Genomic DNA, 19,484 nt, shown 5'->3' with positions numbered 1-19,484 from the left:
ATATCAATGATTTTAGCATTTTGTACATTTAGCATTTTTCTATGTAGTCCATGCTATACTTAGCCATCCCAACTGCTTTCCTGAGGCGATCCATGAGCAGTACTGTTTTTATTTTTTATTTATTTTATTTTTTTATTCATTTGTTACTCAGTACTTGGTGATGTGTTTTTTATGAGACATTGCAGCAGCTTCATGTCAGCCCTGCGCTCCATCTCTCCAGACATTTAAGGCACCGTTTTAGCAGTGACATACCAGGTGGCAAAGGAACTGCATTAATAAATGTTAGGAGCACAGTGGAGATGTCTTACTGACATTTAGCAGTAATATCGAGCTTGGCAGAGGCTCACATACATGTGGTGGTTGAAGGTGAGGAGCAGATGGAGAGTATGCATGCTATAAAAAGGTCTGTCTGACTTCCTCTGGGCAAAGGCTTATGCCACAGGGCAGATCAATACAATGCCACAACAAGCCAGAGTAATGGAATGTACTGTAAGACTGTTCAGTGGATTTAAGCTCAGTTAAAGCTCAGGTCAACACATGAGTGGGCATAGTAGTCCAGTGGTATTAGATATGTTCAGCCTTCAAAGCTTCAGTTATTCTAATCATTTATGACGGCTTCCTGTAGCCCCAGACTGGACGCCTATGGACCACTTTGTTGCACATAAATCTAAAAGCGCTCCAATCGGATTACCTAAATAGTTATGCTATTTCCTTATATAATTTTTTCCCCTTCTTATTAAGCAAAGTTTTAAGATTTTGACATGACATTTTACCACCTATACTACAGTATACTACAGTAGTCCATTGGCCAGGAGTTTCAAAGTTGTCATCTGATGATTGAATTCTGCAGGATTTCTGAGAGATGTTGCGTTCTTTTACGTTCCTCCTGGAAACAAAGATGTCATGGTGCCAATCCCCTTCATGAAGAAGAAAGCTGTAGTGTTTATAACTGTAACAACGAGTGCTTATTGGGATCAACTAAACGCTGGATTTTCAAAAGTATGTGAAATATGTAAAGTTCGCTGCAATGACTCTTTTAAATATGCCCAAGAGTTTTATACACCGGTCTCTTATTGTGGAGACATTTCCACACACCTAAACTGATGGGGCACAAAACAAACCGTGATTGGATGTTTTACCTGTCAGTCATATGGACTCTTGGGTGGTAGTTAACTAACTAACTAATGCCATTTAAAGCACCCAGTGTTCCCAGACCTTCTGCTGTCAGTCTGAAGCTCAGGCTATGCGAGACTATAACTGTACTAACCTCGTCCTGTCATAAAAAGGTAAAAAAAAATGATAATGTAACATCTAAACATGCAAAGATTGCTGACAGCCCCAGGTTATTGTTGTTCAACCTTTACTGCATGGTAAACCCATCATACTATTTATTGTTGAACTTGGCTGCAGTGACAGTAATTTCTTGATTTATGCAAGGAATGGATGTATATATATATATTGATCTTTAATTTAGTGATATATTTATCTATATGTTTTCTTTATATATTTATTAATAATTATTGACCTTGACACATAATCATTATGGTCTGTACGGGTCCTTTCTATGTTTTTTTTTTTTTTTTTTTTTTACGTTTTTGCAGTTTTTATAATTTGATAATCTTATTATTAAAATATTTCACAATAAAAATGATTATTACTTAATAATAAAGATTACTTTTTTTAATGAGTATTTTTCTGTATTATGCAAAGATGGCATTTGTATCACTATGACATTTTTGACTTTGCCCCTTAGAAATATGAAAATAAATATTAATACAAAAATGTAAATATATTAGTGTATGTATGAATTGCATTTTAGTTGTATTTATGTAAATGAATTAATAGAGAGAATTGAAAGAGTGTTTTTATAGAATGCAGTAGGATAGTCACGAAGCACTGGTTTTCATAAGTCCAATAGTGAATGCTACATGAACACAAAATAAAATTTGGCTGGCCGCTTTAAATGTGTTCAGATGTCTCTTCCTGTCTAAGTGGGCGGTTCTTGGGCAGAATAATCTGTGAAGTGACTCACTGCCAATCAAAATCTGACTATATGAGACCAGGGGACTGGCATCAGAACTGTCTAAAAGATTCTGCAGTTGATCAGTCAAAATAAGTTTTTTAAGTATTTTGAGGAGGTTGACACTGTTAGATTGATGGTGACTGGCTCTTTAAAATGTGCAAATGAAAAAGGAAAAAATGTTGTGACCAAAGTGTTATAAAAAGAGGAGGCGTGGTGTCTTTATTGTACCAAGGGAAGTGAAGGTCATGTGGACATCGTCATCGTCTTATTCTTAGACCTCAAGGACAACTTGTTTATGCAAGGAGAACTGTACCTTTGAAAAGGAGAGATGTAATGCTGAATTTATGGTAGTGGTGGCATAATTAGCATCAGGTGCTAACAAGTTGCCAGCAGCGGCAGATTGTCATTCCTGCTCTTTCTGATCTATCTATCTATCTATCTATCTATCTATCTATCTATCTATCTATCTATCTATCTATCTATCTATCTATCTATCTATCTATCTATCTATCTATCTATCTATCTATCTATCTATCTATCTATCTGTCTGTCTGTCTGTCTGTCTGTCTGTCTGTCTGTCTATCTATCTATCTATCTATCTATCTATCTATCTCTATGTGTGCGTGTAGACCTGTGTTTGCAATATCTGATATTTAAAAGGAGTAATGATGATAAAGTTTGCGTTAATCTCATCGGCTGAATCCTTTTGACCTGCTTTGGTCTATTTACATTCTGGTTGTTGTATCTGTCCCTCAACTTCACATTGACAAGCTGAATCCTGCCGCCCATGGGAGCGAGTGCCCAGATTGGCAGCAGACAGTTATGTGATGTGAGTTTATGCTGGTTAGGGCATGATGCTTACAGTTTGTTGACATCGGAAGGATTGAGCATTGGGGAGACCCAGGTGTGACGGGATACAGGATGTGTCATCTGTCAGAGGTTTTGCTGGATTGAGCTGATTTCCCAGCAGTCCAGAACAGGTGTGAACATATGCCCTCCTTGGTGATATGGAAGACGGCCTGAGAGGGATTTAGACAGACTGAATACGTATATGTACTGTATATGCCAATAATTGTTTGGTTTTAAATCATTTAGCTTTACCATACTGAATTCCAATGTGGCCTTGGTCTAAATGCTGACTGTGTCCTTCATTCGGATGTAAACAATCTGCTACCCTGAGTTTTCTTGAATGCCCATGTGTTAGCAGTCCTTCCTATTAACCTCATTAATATTTTTATTAAAATGTGAAGACAAATCATATCGGGGGGGGGGGGGGGGGGGGGGGGTACTTGACTCTTAGTCTCCGGCACAAAGATGACGGATGGTGTTTCTGCTAGAAGGTGTTATGAGATTGATTCAATTACAGTTGAGTTGTAGGCTGACGCATGTGATGTAACATGTAGCAGTGAAGTAAAAATTGAACTGCCTGTGTGGTTAACATCTAGGTCGATAGCGAAGTGAACTTCTGGACCGACCCCCTCATCATCACTCCATATAATTGGGTAATCCGGTCATGGTCTTTCCTTAAGATAGCTCTAGCCAGAGACTTTGTGGCTTAGCCAAGCCTGACCACTCGCCCATGGGCATAGTTATTGGAGAAAATCAGTGAGCCCTTCCAAACACTCATATTCCTGCTATGGCAGTCTGCACTGTCATTAAAATATTTTGTATGTTTGCTGTAATTTCTTGTGAAGGTTTATGAAAACTAGAGCTTTCCCGGTTGGACATCGGTTAAGGGGGAAAGTGTTTGAAATTTAGACTGCTCAAACCCAAGTGCACAAGTCCATGTATTGAGCTATTTTAAAATCCCTGCTCATGGCTCTTTCCATATCAGTAAGTCACACAATATCACACCATCCTGCTCGTAGCCATTTTTCGCCCCAAAATTAGCATGCCAACACTAAGGCATATACAAACGCTTGCAAAGGAGGTGGCTACCGTAGCCGTGACCGGGTGGGAAACTGTGTCTCATTTGAATTTCAAAAGCTGAACGATTAACAATACAGAAAGAAAAGATCGGACAAAAGAAGTATGTTACATCAGCGTTCTTTGTACAGGACTGGTTCCAATTTACAATTTGTAATTTATTCTTTAGTCTATATTGTTTAAGCATTGACCCCATAAGGATGCTATTAAAATGCTGGCAGGAGTTCATTTAGTTCATCTAGGGAAGTAGAGAAAAGCACTATTCAGTGTTTTTACACGTTTAAAGTTTGTGTGAAAATGTGTGTATGTGTGTTTGTGCCTATCTATCTATCTATCTATCTATCTATCTATCTATCTATCTATCTATCTATCTATCTATCTATCTATCTATCTGTCTGTCTGTCTGTCTGTCTGTCTGTCTGTCTATCTATCTATCTATCTATCTATCTATCTATCTATCTATCTATCTATCTATCTATCTATCTATCTATCTCTATGTGTGCGTGTAGACCTGTGTTTGCAATATCTGATATTTAAAAGGAGTAATGATGATAAAGTTTGCGTTAATCTCATCGGCTGAATCCTTTTGACCTGCTTTGGTCTATTTACCAAATAGATTACTTTGGATCTATCTATCTATCTATTAATGCACACAAACACATTAATACACAAATACTAAAGTAAATCTGTTTCAGCTAGAATTAAGTGTCCCAATTTGTGTTTAAGTGATGATTTTATGGCTCTTGGTATCCAAGTATCTTATTATTTTACCCTACTAAATAATTTGACATTTAAATAAAAATACTGCATATGAACATACGCTTGCAATGGAACAATTTCTCCAGACTTCCAAATCTCTTTATGGATGTATGGGTGCTAAGTGGAAGGGATTTTATTTGAGAGCTTCAGCTCCTTTTAATGACCTGTAGCTCTCGAGGCTTATCCATTCAAATCTCCTCCAGTGTAAAGATCCCTTGAGCGTGATGATTAAATTAAGATTCTTTAACAAGCACATCGAGGTGCAGCTAGATCTCAGAGAGGATGCTCCACAGGTTGCATTGGCAGACCATCTTACTGTAGGAATGTGTTCTTATTCTGAACCACTTTTCATAATTTAAAAGAATGGTTTACCCAAAAATGAAAATTTGCTGAGAATAAACCCATCTAAGATGTTGATGAGTTTGTTTCCTCATTGGAACAGATTTTGAGAAATTTAGCATTCAGTGGATCTAAGGAACTTATGCAGCAAATGGAAGCCTTTCACTTCACAAGATGTTAACTGATTGATTGTGATAGTTGTGTGGATTATTTGTGGAATATTGTTATGTTTTTATCAGCTCATTCTGATGGCACCAATTCACTGCCGAGGATCCATTGGTGAGCAAGTGATGTTAAGTGTAAATTGATCTGAATCTGTTCTGATGAAGAAACAAACTCATCTACATCTTTGATGACCTGAACTTGAATAAATTTCCAGCACATTTTCATTTTTGGGTGAACTGTACCTTTATAGAAAAGTCCATCTGCCTGTATCCATATGGTGCATTTAACGCATATATTGTGTTCTCGGCAATCTGTGCTCTTGCTTTAGGACCCAGAAAGTGACTCAATTTCTAGAAGACAAAGTTTGGGAGAAAGTGATTTCTTGGGGTTCAGGCTCCATCACAGTTTGGGAATTTTAAAACTAAGTGAGGTCGTAGATCTACTGGAATTTGTTCTTATCCTTGCTTTCTTATTTCCCTTGAGGCTTAGAGTGAGCTGCTCTGTCTTCCACTGAGATAAATGTATGGAATTGCCAAGTCAATTCTGTCAGTCTGACATAGTGATAAGGCCTTGGCCGATGTGGTGAGCAATTGAGGTGTTTTGTCTGACAAGAGCTAATTGAGACCTCAAGATGGACAGATTATTGAAAAACACAGAATTTGTCTGGAGAATCATTTTGTTTTATGTTCCTAGAGTATTCTGAGGTGTAGTGATTCATGCTCACATGATTTGTTTGAGCACTTGACAACAGTTGTTGTTTGGGAACAATGCATAATTCATTGAGAGACTTAAAACAATAAATGGGTTTTAGAAGGAAATGTTGCTGTAAAAGCACTGTGGGAAATCCCCATGTTGCTGTCCATGGTCCTGAAATTTTATTAAAGCATTATTGAAATGAAGAGTAATGTCTAATGTGACATCACTATCAGGTTAAATCTAAATATGATGTAAATGTAAAACATATTTGATTGTGAAACAGCACGTCAAGGCTGCAATCACTAGGACTCGTCAATGGTGAGATTTTGCATTGAACATGGCAATGAATATAGATTTGGGTATTATAGTATTTCATTCTCCAGGTAATAATCACTCCCCTAGAGAGTTTTGAAAACCCCATGTTTCTCATTTCACATTAAAATTAATAAATCTGTAGTCTATTGTCTTCAATTAAATGTTTAATCTTTTAAGGTAAATGAGGAGATTGGCAGGGAGCTCTAAGGAGTTTTATTTTAATTTGTCCCCTACTATGAAGGACTTAATTTCCTAGCATGCACTGGCATGCAAGATTGGATATCTCCTTATGAAGTGATGTTCAAGATGAACATAAGAAATCTACAGTTATCTTTCCCTCCTTTAATGGGGATTGAATGCATACTGGGCTTTGGTATAAATGCTAACAAATACAATAATCAAATAAAGTTTTCTCACATTGATGTTCTGGATCTCCTTCTTCTTTTGCTGTCTGGATTATTGACTGGTTAGATGGATAGACTGTGCAGTCAGTAGGATCCAGGCCACCTGCTAGGCAGATAGAGAGAGTGCTGAATAGAGCAGGACGTTCCCGTCTTTATCCTTAAGAGGAAAGAGCTCTTCCACTTGTAATTCATGGCTGTACCTAAGCATTTTGATAAATGTGTTTTCAGTGTGTTGGAAATGTGATCAACTTTGTAATTATGCTCATTAACTCCCTAAACGGGGAGTATTTGGCTGATCAGGAATTATCTGCATAGCTGCATGGATGCGAAAGAATTTGTTACACATCAAATTCTTTTGAAACAACACAAAAGTTAGCAAAACTTGGTTAGTGTAGAATAACAAGAACAGCTATTTTTGCTAATTAGTAATGTGCTTTAAAAAGTTGGCCATATGCCATGATAAAGTGTAGCTCCTCAAAAAGCCTTTACATGAAGTTGCTAGCTAATTGTGTGTTATAGCTGTAGTTAGAAAGAGTTAGTTGAAGCGTCAGTTTATTTGTGGGGTGGGACATCCATAGCCAAGCTGATTTGGAGACAAAATTAAACAGATGGCAAAGTGTCCATGGCTTAAGTATAATTAATGGAGCAAACAAAGCTCTCCTTCACACGTCTGTGTGTGCGCGATGTGCTGTTGAGAAGATCTGAGATCAGGAATGAAAGAAAAACTTTGACACATTGTATTGTTTTTTTTGTTTTGTTTTTTAAGGCAATTGTTTATGCTTTTGCCTGTTTGATACTAGGGAAATGCAAGTTCCCTTGAAGAGCCAATAAGAGCTTTGAGCCTTTTTGAGTTGCTCCATATCTTGTGTTCATGACTTCAAATATTAGACGAGAATAAGTTATGTGTATTGTCATTTAATAGCTGATTACACAAAACTAGCACAAAAGAACTTAACTTCAGTTCTGTAGAATTGTACATTACATATAATTTACATAATTTTGTTATCACAACAAATGCATATCTGTGTAATTTTATTTAAAGGAATCCTGCAAAAGTGCTATTTATCTCTGATTTAACCTATAAAAATAGTTTTGCTGTTGTAAATGAATGTAATTAAGTTAATTCGGTGATATTACCTAATGTTTTTGACTTTAATAAAACAGTTTATTTGGATGTTAACATTTTTAGGTTACCATTTTTTTCAGTTTCTATTTGTGCATGTGCTTAAGGCCTTGTTACATGATCATAGAATTTGACATTTTGAGTGATTTTCATTTTGTAGACTTAAGATTTAACATAACTAACATGCTTTGGTTAGTTTTAAGTGATACCTTGGCAAGGAAAATGTTTTGAGCTGGCTGTTAGCTTTTGTCAATTAGTTGTAATTCATTCTGCAATAATTCTGAACAATGTTACTTATTATATCATGAAGTTGTCTGGCTTATTATAAGCTTTTCAACCTGAACTTCATATCCCCAACACCATCTGGCCATTTGGCTCTTTTTTCAAATGTGTGAAGATGAACATGTTCCAGTGATGTCTTACTTTGCCTCTGCAGGATATCTGACCGTAACGATTGAGCCATTGCTACCAGTTGTTGTGGGAGATACAGTGACTCTAAAGTGCAACTTCAAGACAGATGGAAGATTGCGAGAGATCGTTTGGTACAGGGTAAGTTGTTATTTTCAGCATATATTCAGCTAATATTTCATCTTTACTATATTGTTCATAATCTGTTCTTTTGTTCTCTGATTGGATCTATTATTGCAACAAAACATGTTAACGTTCAGCCTTTTAAACTGCATGATCTTGAAGCTGCTTAATTGCTTTTTATTAAATGGCTGCATATCAGATCTAGTGCGCTAGTGCTACCACTAGAAAACAAGTCTGTTTGTTTGGGGACAATCTGTTTCTTTGGCAGACCGGGGAGTGTTTAGGAATAGTTTTTACAGTTCTGTTTGTTGATGATATTGGCACAAATATACTTCACCTTTAATATTCAGCTGGTCATGATGACTGTGTCTTAATAGTTCCCAGCTGGATGCTTCACATTTTACTATGCACTATTAGTGTATTGCAAAGCAGTTAGTATATGGATTAGTTAGGCATTTGCAAGAGACATTTCTGAATAAATTTTACCATATATGGCTGCATAAATTGCTTATGCAATATATATTAACAAGACTGCCTGAATGTAAAAAAAATATAATAAAGTAAAACCAGCTGTGGATGTAATGTATATCAATACATAGTCAAAAACTGTAATCTATTCATGTACAGACAGATGGTTGAGAGCATATCTGTTTAAGTGCAAAACACCGCCTTTGATTCAACCTTCTTTTCACAAATGCGACACATCTACTGTCTCCAGACTTGTCTTTGCAAATGCTGACCTTTCCAGACAGAACAAAAAGAGATTAATAGCACTTTACATATTAGCTATGGTCTCATACATCATACTGAACGGTTAGACAGTTCCACTGAATCAGTACAGGTTCCAGGAAGCTTGTTGGTACAATGTCTCTTCCCTGTGTGATTGGTTGTTTATTACACAGGTGAAAGTTATAACTTTGGTGGTTTTGTTGACAGAAAAAAAAGGTTATTAATGATTGAGAATATATTTTTATGAATTTATTCAAAATCTTATCTTACATCCTCACAGAGTTATGAGGCTGCGGAAATAGCAAAGGGCACAGGCCTCTTTTTTGCAGCAGCAGAATACGTGTGAGTGATAATGAACGGATGCAGAGCACGCACTTCTGATTGGCTTAGTAGCCGAGAAGAAATGTCTATTTGCACATTGACAACTGCAATTTAAGGGAAGCGCCTCTGCGGGCAGAGCTGTCAAAATTGCCTATTGGCATCTGATCAAAACCGCAAGGTGGTAATATGAACCAACCAGCCGTCTCCTATGACTGCTGATCATCACACAGCCTAATACATTATAAATCAATTATCTGCGCTTGGCTGCCAAAATTTCTTTAATCTCAGGCTTTTATTTGACTAAACTGTGGACTTCTCAGTTTTTCGCTTGTGTTCGAAATGTAACCCTGGTTGATATCCACCTTTGGGATTTACAATATCTAATCAACAGCTCTGGCGGGTGACAGAGAGGCTGTTTGAATAAAAGATTGCAGCTGTGGGTTGTTCATTACAGGGATGCTGTTATCTTGACGGGTCCTGTTTGAAGGTTTTGCAATACACACCATAGTCCGATTTCTCCTTTAAGATTCTCTGTCGAGCTGAGGGGCTTCCTCTGCTGCTCAGATAAAGGATATTGCTATGGAGAGGCTCTTTCAGCAGCACTGCCAGAAAGCACTCATGCCAAATTGAGGCTTGTTGCCTGATTGGAGGATTCGTTTCCATCTTAATAGCTGCCTCTGCTTCAGGTCCATGACAACAGCAAATCAAGTTTTGAGAGAAGTGTGCATTTCAATGTCCACTGGCGTTTTACATGCATAATCTGTGATGAATGAAAGCTAGTTCATACTGTTTCAACAAAACATCATAATTGTTGGAATGTGATGTTTGTTGGGGAAATGCAAAAAAAAAAAAAATTGTAACAGACTGCTTAGAATGTTTGTGTCTGTTCCAGCATTTGTGAGCAGCATTCAAATATAGTTTACTTATTATTACATGGCTCTCTTGAATACTTTATACTATTTGGTTGATTAATTGAAAATCCTTTTCATTAATTTGCATTACCTCAAAAAAATATAAGAATAATAATTAATAATAAAAATATAAAAAACTGAGAATTAAATTAATAATTACTATAATAGTATAGATAAAATAATAATGCTAAAATAGAGCTACTAATTACTACTGATTTGTAATAAATACTACTCAACAGCTGAAATAAATTAATACAGGTTTGCAACAGCTTGAGGGTGAGTAAGTAATAGCAGAATTTACTTTTTTTTGGTGGTTGAATAGAGAATAGAGAATATAACAAAGAATAGAATCTATAAAATAGAAAAGGACAAGTAAATTGGATTGTATATTAATAATAAATAGGCTGATATTATAATATTGCTTTAGAGTTTGTCTTGTTACTACGCAATATGCTTCTACATTTTGGTGGAGTATTTTTCTTTGCAGTAGCGTTAAGCAAATTTGCAAGTAAGATAATGCAATAAATCAGTATTTCAAATTCATGTACAGTATTTATTTATTTGCAGAAGTACCATTGTAATATACAGGAAGATGTACGGTATTTCTTTTTTATTCTTTGCGGACAAATTGCGAGCAGTTCTCTTTTAAATTGTACTTTAGTATTACAGTATGTTAATGGGTTCAAGTTCTGTGTGAGCAAAATTCCTTTATATATAGATTCCCTCAGGTTTAGAATGTCAGCACAGACTTAGAAAGTCAAGGAGCCCTCCTACCACTCTCGCTATGTCTTCAGAAGTTAAATAGTTAATGTAAATAGTAATCCACATGCATAAAAGCATCCAGAGTTAGTGAAATGTTGCAAAAAAGGCTTTAATTAACACATGTATGTCCCTGTTTCCAATACCATTGGAATGGGCTTTCATAAAACTAGACAAACCTCTGATGCCTTGATGATGCACCATGGGTGATGCTAAAAATAGAGATAGAAATCACTTTGAAGCTATTTTATATTATGCCCATGGAGCTGGGCAAGAGCTTGGAATCCTGGGAAGGCCCATGGAGAATTTTCCTCAATGAAACGTCTGGCAGTTCATCTCACGTTGTGCTTGTACTGATTATGTCATTCTAATGAAGAGATACCCTCGGCCCCGTCCCACCGGGCAGCTCCACGGTGACGGCTGCTAACGCTGAGTTTCCGCCTGACTGCCTGTTGAGTGCCACTCTGAATTTCCTATGATCTCACCAGATTAACCCTCTCTTGCACATTACTATGTACTAAAGTGCAGGTTTACACATGTTGGGCTGCGGTGTGTTCCCGATAGAGGATGTTTAACACCCATTTACCCTCAGAACACATGCAGATTAATGCCTTGTGCTTTTATATGACACTGAAAGGTTTGCAGTGATAGGACGGGCAAATTCAAGAGGCTATGTACAGTATGCATCTACTTCTCAATATGCACTACCTGTTAAAAGTTTGGGGGGGGGGGGGGTTATAATATTTGAATATATTCTTATGCTCATCAAGACTGAATTTATTTGGTTAAAAATAGAGCATCAAAAATATTATTACAATCTCTTTTTGTATATTTATACATATATATAAATAAACACATATACAGTATATATTTAATATATAATTATTGGACCCACTTTATATTAAGTGGCCTTAACTACTATGTACTTACATTTTAATTAATAATTTAGTACAATGTACTTATTGTGTTCATACATGTTTTTACATTGTACTTATATTTAAAAAAAAAAAACTACATGTAATTACATCTGTATTTAATTTCTGTAATTACATTTATAATTACACTGTTGACCCATACTTTACACCTTAACCCACCCTTAAACTTACCCATACCTCCAACCCTCTCCCTAACCTTACCCCTATCCCACCTCAATAGCAGCAAAAGTGTTTTACAATACAATATGAACACAATAAGTACATTGTACTTATTTTTTATGTAAGTACATAGTAGTTAAGGCCACCTAATATAAAGTGGGACCTAATTATTTATATATAATATAAATCACACACACAGATATATATGTATGTGTGTATTGTGTATATTTATTATGTATATATAAATGTATACACACGCATGCAGTATATAATTTGAAAAAAATGTACATGCATTTACATTATATTCTTATATTTGATATTATATATAAATAAATTGCATATATAAACATATTTTTCTTAAATATATACATCCAGGTGTTTGTATTTACAGATACATAATAAATATACACAGTATACACACATATATTATGTAAACAAAAACGTGTATTTTGGATGTGATTAATCACAATTTATCGAGTGACAGCACTAATATTAATAATATTTTTTTTTATATTGTTTTGGTATATTGTGTATTGTAATATTTTATATAGTATAACATATTAAGTAGCAAAAACTATTTTCAGTCAAATAAATGAAGCCTTGCAGTGCATAAGAAATGTTTTTCTAAAACTTCATTATTCCAAACCTTTGACCTGTAGTGTTGCTTCAATAAGTAACAGGCTTCAAAGACATAGTGGTTGAAAACTGTCTGATATTGTCGACTCATCAACATAATGCATTCTCAAGGTGAGTCTTCACTGGAAAAGCTATGGATATCTTCATGCAACATCTCAGAAAGCTCATTTTTGTTCTCCAAAATAAGGTCAACCTTTAAGTTCTGGCTCCCACTCAGCTCTAATATTCCGGACACTTTGGTTGTTTCCCGGCTTAGTTTGTAGCCCACGTCTCCTCAAATCCCATTACCACTATTGACACTGAAGCACACCATTACAGTATGCAAATTACTTTGCTCTTGGCAAGATAATGCAGCTTTAAGGAGTGGAGGAGTGTGCAGATTAACACGCCTGTCTTTCGGACCACCACAACAGAACTTTACCTCAGCAGCTCCTGTTTGTTTGTTAGCGCTACATGTACTGTCAGCTGCAAAGGACCTTTTGACCCAGAAGTGGTGATCTCAGATTGAATAACAAAACGATTTCTTAACATTAAACCTGAGAGGGACCGCATTCTGATTCCTGGTTGGAGAATTCCTGCACTTGGTTGCTATAGTAACAGAAGTGTTGGATGGAGTCTGTGTGTTCTCACTTTGTGTACTTGGTGCTCTCCTGTGGGGCTCCCACGTGCCACTCTTTCTGCTATTTCAGAAACCCTTGTGTAATTGTGTCATGCAAATTTGCTCCTTGGCGGGAAAAAAAGCTCTTTAGTCTCCGAGAGTTGCACGGCGGAGCTAAAAATATTGTTTCTGGATATTTTTACCCTCCCATGACTCTAAAGAATCTAGATTGCTTTCTGAAGGTAGTTGTTTATGCTGTGTAGGCTGTCTGAGGTGAAGGCTGTGAAAACAATGTGATTATTAAGGTTTTCGTTTTCATTAAAGCCTAAGATTAAGGCACTGAGCTGAGATGACCTATGAAATGACAGGAAACATGTGGTTTTCCTCTGTTAACAAGGGATTAATACTCTAGATGTTGCACGAGTTGGAAATCATTGCCAAGTAACTGAAGCTTATGAGGATAATACGGCATATAATGATAATCAAACAAATGGTCCACGTAATTGTTTGATGTCCTCTGGTATTTATGCTGAATGTGGCTTTAAATCAATATTCAGATGAAAAAATAAAAGGCATAGATGCTTACTTCTTTATATGTAGTGTAAACCCACACAAGAAAACTCTCCATCGCAAATGATGCTCTTAATGTGATGTTTCTGTCTAATGAACCCTTAAAAGACTGATTTGGCCTTGAAAATTACTGCCACTGAGATTGGGTTATCTCTGAAATGGAAAAAAAAAGAAACACTTAAATTTCTTCTCAATTAGTTTTTTAATGGCCTCTACCTTTGTTCATTAAATGTACTGTGCTTTTTTGTCGAATAGATGGTGTGATTAATTAGAAAATCCAACAAACTAGAGTTTTCTACAATAATTTGAGCTGGATTTCAAGCTAGGGTTATTTAATGTTCCTCTCAGAAGCTTTGTGCTATTTAATTACAGTACATGGGTTTAGATGTAAAATGCTGATCATCTGGTCAATGTCAGACTTGTTTTTCCAAGGAAAATTGCATCTGCAAAAGTGGATCAACATGAAAAAATCAACATGCATTTATTGAGAGGCACTGCATTTCATCATGCATTGACTGTTTTCATTACATCAGTACAATACAGTATACTTATAGAATACTGTGTTTTAGTGCAGTGGTTCCCAAACTTTTCCATTCCACGACCCACCTAGACAAGTGTAATATATTTCACGACCCACCAAAATATTAAAAAAAAAAAAAAAACAACGAGTGAAATTACTTTAAACCTAATCTTACTTAAAATTTTTATGACAGAAATTAAGTATTTAAGAAAAATAACCATTTTATTTTAGAGTACAACTGAAAATTTCACTACAAATTTACAAGTTTTAATTTTTGTTTACTGGCGTTAAAATATGTAGTGTCCATAAAAACGTGAAGCAGGCTCACTCCAGTGAAGTGTGATCTGCGCTGCTGTGTTTTGTTGCATTCATGATCCTTCCGTGTGTGTCGGCGAGAACGGAGCACAATCCAACACTTTTTTAGAAAAGCATAAGAAGCAAAGCAGAACTATCTAAAACAGTTTGGAGATTAAAATAATTGTGAAATAGGTAAAAAAAGACCGATTGAACCTTTTAATGACATTGCTCTGAGACCTTCAAAACACGCAACGCACACGGACTTAATTGCAATTTGAAAATCACACTAAGGATATTGCAGTTCATTATTAATGTTGGTGGGCTATATCGTTGTGATGAGTGGGTTCCCAGTTCCCGCCTCCTTCTTCCTGTGATTGTGAAGATTTTAATGTTTTACACTGGTGCCGAAGCCAGGGAGGAAGGAGGGGCGCGCTGCCGAAGATCCTTCGCCGCTGGGGTGAATCCGCAGTGCCATCGAGCAGGGCGAAGGAGTCTGCCGCCGAGGGTGCTCGATGTGGTGGGCTGGAGTGAGTTGCCGGGGGGGGGGGGGGGGGGGGCGAACTCACTCCAGCCCACCGCCTCGATGACTCCTTCGTGGAAAGAGGTGGGAACCGGCGGACAATCAAACAAAGTTTTAATAACCAAATAAACACAAAACAGCGCGACAGCCCCTCTCGGATGACTGCCGTGCACAAATAAAAAACAAACACAAAATAAAACCCAGGCCTGGTCCTCTCTCGTCCTTCACTGTCATCGCTCCTCTTTTGTATCTTTCCGATCTCCTCCGTGGTTCTTGAGACCGGTGAGTGTTGCTCATTTCCCAATCACTCCACCGGCCTAGCTCTGTTCCCATGGCACTAGGCCCCGCCCCACTCGTCACATTCGTGCAGCCCTAGACTGAACTGTGTTAGTGTCTGTGTGTCATTGAAACGCAAAATTAGCTGCAGCCAAGTGACTTTGTGCGACCCACCTTGTTCCATTCCGTGACCCACGAGTGGGTCGCGACCCACAGTTTGAAAACCCCTGTTTTAGTGGTGTGTATTTTAGGGGTTCTTTAGTTAGCAGGCTGACAAGTTAAAATAGTATGACTTTATAAAATGTGTCTCAAGACTCCTAACATATTTTGTGTCTAATAAAATAAAAGTGTAAAAAAAAAAAAAAAATGTGTCTGATCAACCTGGAACTCAGCCTGATAATTTTGTGCTTCTTCAAGACCAGTTTGTTGACAGTTGTTTGTCGCTTTGTTTCAGTACTCAACCGTTGAAATATTTGAGGTCGGTATTTTTTATTTTATTTAAACACATTTTGAAAGAAGTCCCTTAGGCTCAATTTTAATAAAATGTAAAATAGCTGTTTTCTAATTTATTTCATTTTAAAATATAATTTATTCCTTTGATGGCAAATCTGAATTTTCATCAGCCAATACTCCTGTCATGTCACAATATTCTTCAGAAATCAGGGTAATGTGTTGATTCGGTCCTCAAGAAAAAATAATCATTATCAGTAAATTACTTAACATTAACATTCATTTTTATATTTTCTTCTAGATTTTACCCCATTGTATATTTTTTGTAAGCTGATAAGTAGCTGGTTTGCTAAAGCCAGGGGATTTGAATCTGTGCAATTTTAGTGTAGTTTTATTGTCTGTCATTATACATGATTTACCAGATCCAAGAGGCATAAAGGCAGTAAAACCTCTGTAGGACACTTGTAAAACTCCTCTGCTGTAAGTAATAATGCTTTTTTTATGACATAGCGGGCATCACTGGTCTCAAAACAGATTTTCTAAATCCATCTTGCTATCACAGATTGATCAAACAAGGCCGTGTTTACTGAGCGATTAGGAGTGGATCAAAGGCTGATTGTGACATTTGCATTAGAATGGGAATGAGATTTTCATTCTCAAGCAACTTTGTCATAACCCCTTGCCAAAGGCATATTTTCTTCAGGAATATAGTGTAAAGACGGAGAAGTAAAAAAAAAAATTCACCTTGAGTGCTTTCTGTTTTTTGCCATGTCACACTGCAGTTTAGGGAGAAAGTGTTCTCATTGGAAAGCATGTCCGGGAGAGACAGCGACTGTGTCTTTGTTGAGAAGAATCAAATGTTCATCCATTGTAAAGCTGCCATCTAGAAATTTTTCCAAACCCTCTGTAAGAATTTCTATTGCTCTTTTTTTAAAGCATGGAGAACAAAACTGGTTGGACTTGATATATGTCTGAAAGGTTCGGCGATGTGGCCTTTGCCATTTGAAAGAGGCAACAGCTTGAAGAGGCCTGATTGTGCCAGAGAAGTGCACCCTGAGTTGATTTTAGAAAGGGGTTTACATGGGCAACACACTGTGCTCTCAAACACATTTTTCCAACAGATGCCAGCAGGAAACAGCATGTTGAATAGGTCGGAAAAATACAGCATGGGGGTACTTTAGATCCCCATTTAGCCAAAGGAACAAGGCCGCATTAAGTGGCACATTTCAAGAAATTGTTTGTTCAAAACTGGGGGGGACAAGAAATCTGTATATATATATATATATATATATATATATATATATATATATATATATATATATATATATATATATATATATATCATTAAATAACTTACTCACCAGTGGATCCTCAGTAGTAAATGGGTGTCATCAGCAAGAGAGTCTATTATAGACTGATATTTTGGCCAGAAGCAGTGGTTTAAATTTATAATGTCTTGATGTATTTGTTTATTACAAACATGTAATTTTTTGCTTCACAATACATTAATTGATGGACAGGAGTCGTGTGGATGACTTGTGGATTACTGTGATTTTTTTTTTTTGTGTTTGGATTGTCTGAGGTTGAGTACATTTTCAGTAAATTTACATTTTTGAGTGAACTAATGCCTTTGAGTTAACTACCCCCCCCCCCCCCCACACACACACAAAAAACATGTTCTGTCAGACCACAAAAAGGTTTAACATCACTTAAACAACTTTGTTGTCATATGGGTATAGCTTTTTCTCACATCTGCAGCAAATTGTGGTAACTCTAAGTGATTTTGACAGCTGTGAATCAATTGTGGAACATGGTCATTACTGTCGAAATGAAGCGTCTCTCCCTTGCCCTTTCTGACTCTTCGTCCTCCAGTGGTTTGAAGCTAGATCAGTGACCACTGCTTCTTGCCCTGTGCTTATCTTTATGGTATAGACCCAGCTATTTGGGTCAGCTGTGTGGCAGAGGAGAAACAATTAAAGAAACCTCCCTCTTCTCCTCTGGGTATAACTCTTTGTGCGGAAAGATGGGTTTTGTAATAGATTTTTGTCGGTGTAAAATGAGACGCTGACATCTGAGTCCACCAAGCTCAAAAGCATCTGGAGAGGCGAGGGCAGCACTGTTCCCGTGGGCTTGGAGCAATATTAATTCTACCTATCCCTCTCTGCGATGATGTTAGTCACTTCCGATAATGAAAAAAAAGTGTTTAAGTGTTTAAGAAGCAGATTTTAAAAAGATGGGTCACTCTCCATCTTAAAGGCAGCAGGAGCAGCAGCGTCAAGCAAAGAGATAAAACCCTTCTCCTCTCCTCTCTGTTTTATCTTTCCATAACGGGGGCAAGTGACCCCCCCCCCCCCCACACACACACACACACACATGCACACTTCCTCCCTAACTACTTAAGGCCTCTATCTTTGTTATAATTCATCCTTCCGAGGGCTGTTCATTTCACTTCTAATCTGTACCCAACCTTGCCTTGCCATTCTTCAATCTGTCCGTCTCTTGCGACCGGTTGTGGCTTAAGTCACATTGTGTTATCATTCAGTTTTGCCTTTCTGACAGAGGAGTTTGCACCATGTTATCCCTAGTATAGCATAGAATGCCATTTTATGTTGATGTGAGAGCAGATTTTATTATAGATTATGGGCTTGATAACATTGTTGTTATCAATTGGGCAGTTGAAAGGAGGTATGTTGTAAAAACTGAAGAATTACTGGAATCACAGGCCTGTTGGCTTTAAGTGTGTTTTAATCTATAGACTCTATTGACTGTTTTCCAGTTAAATACCTGCAAGAATGAGCTTGTGATTTATGTCGATGGAGGTGATGGATAAGGCTCGAATGTTGCAGAGAAAAACATTCATTGAGGTTGCGCTCCTGGTGTTGTTCCCATCTGGAGCATTTATATTTTTTATGTTCCTCATCTTTGATGTTCACTCACATCTCCATTTTATGATTCAGCTGACGTATAAAGGATATTTATGGATAATCGCGAAATCTTAGACAACATACGTGAGACAATTTTAAAGAAAACAGGCATAAATTCAATCTTTTATTTATTTGTCTATTTTCCATTGGACACCTAACTCAAAACTAAGCCTTTCCTTTAGAGCCGGGTTTTTAGCTGGCAGTCCACGAACCCTGAGGGAATCCATAAAGGTTCAGCAGAAGGTCTCTGAATTGGTATATCACAGCATTTACTTTTTTATGTTTCTGAAAGACGTCTCTTATACATTTAAAATAGTGATATTGTGAAATATTATTACTATTTAAAACAACTGTTTTACATAGTAATATATATAAAAAAATTAATTTATACCTGTGATGGCAAAGCTGAATTTTCAGCATCATTATTCCAGTCTTCAGTGTCACATGATTCTTCAGAAATTATTCTCCTAGATTTAAAGGGTTAGTTCACCCAAAAATTACAATTATCTTGTGTTTTACTTACCCTTGAAGCATCCTAGGTGTATATGACTTTCTTCTTTCAGACAAATCCAGTCAGGGTTATATTAAAGGGGTCATA

The 19,484-nt window shown here is 36.8% G+C and overlaps 1 protein-coding gene across 2 annotated transcripts in view; it reads left to right on the top strand.

The window, feature by feature from the left end:
- Nucleotides 1-19,484, top strand: part of LOC132126456 (immunoglobulin superfamily member 21-like) — a 217,592-nt gene that overhangs the window by 76,821 nt on the left and 121,287 nt on the right. For both annotated transcript variants that reach the window (XM_059537707.1, XM_059537706.1), the window contains exon 2: nt 8,187-8,299. In XM_059537707.1, coding sequence (XP_059393690.1) covers nt 8,187-8,299 — 113 coding nt within the window. The remainder of the gene's footprint in view (nt 1-8,186; nt 8,300-19,484) is intronic.

Source organism: Carassius carassius, chromosome 44 (assembly GCF_963082965.1).
Source record: "Carassius carassius chromosome 44, fCarCar2.1, whole genome shotgun sequence".
Lineage (NCBI taxonomy): Eukaryota > Metazoa > Chordata > Actinopteri > Cypriniformes > Cyprinidae > Carassius > Carassius carassius.
This window is presented reverse-complemented; position numbering and strand designations above follow the sequence as displayed.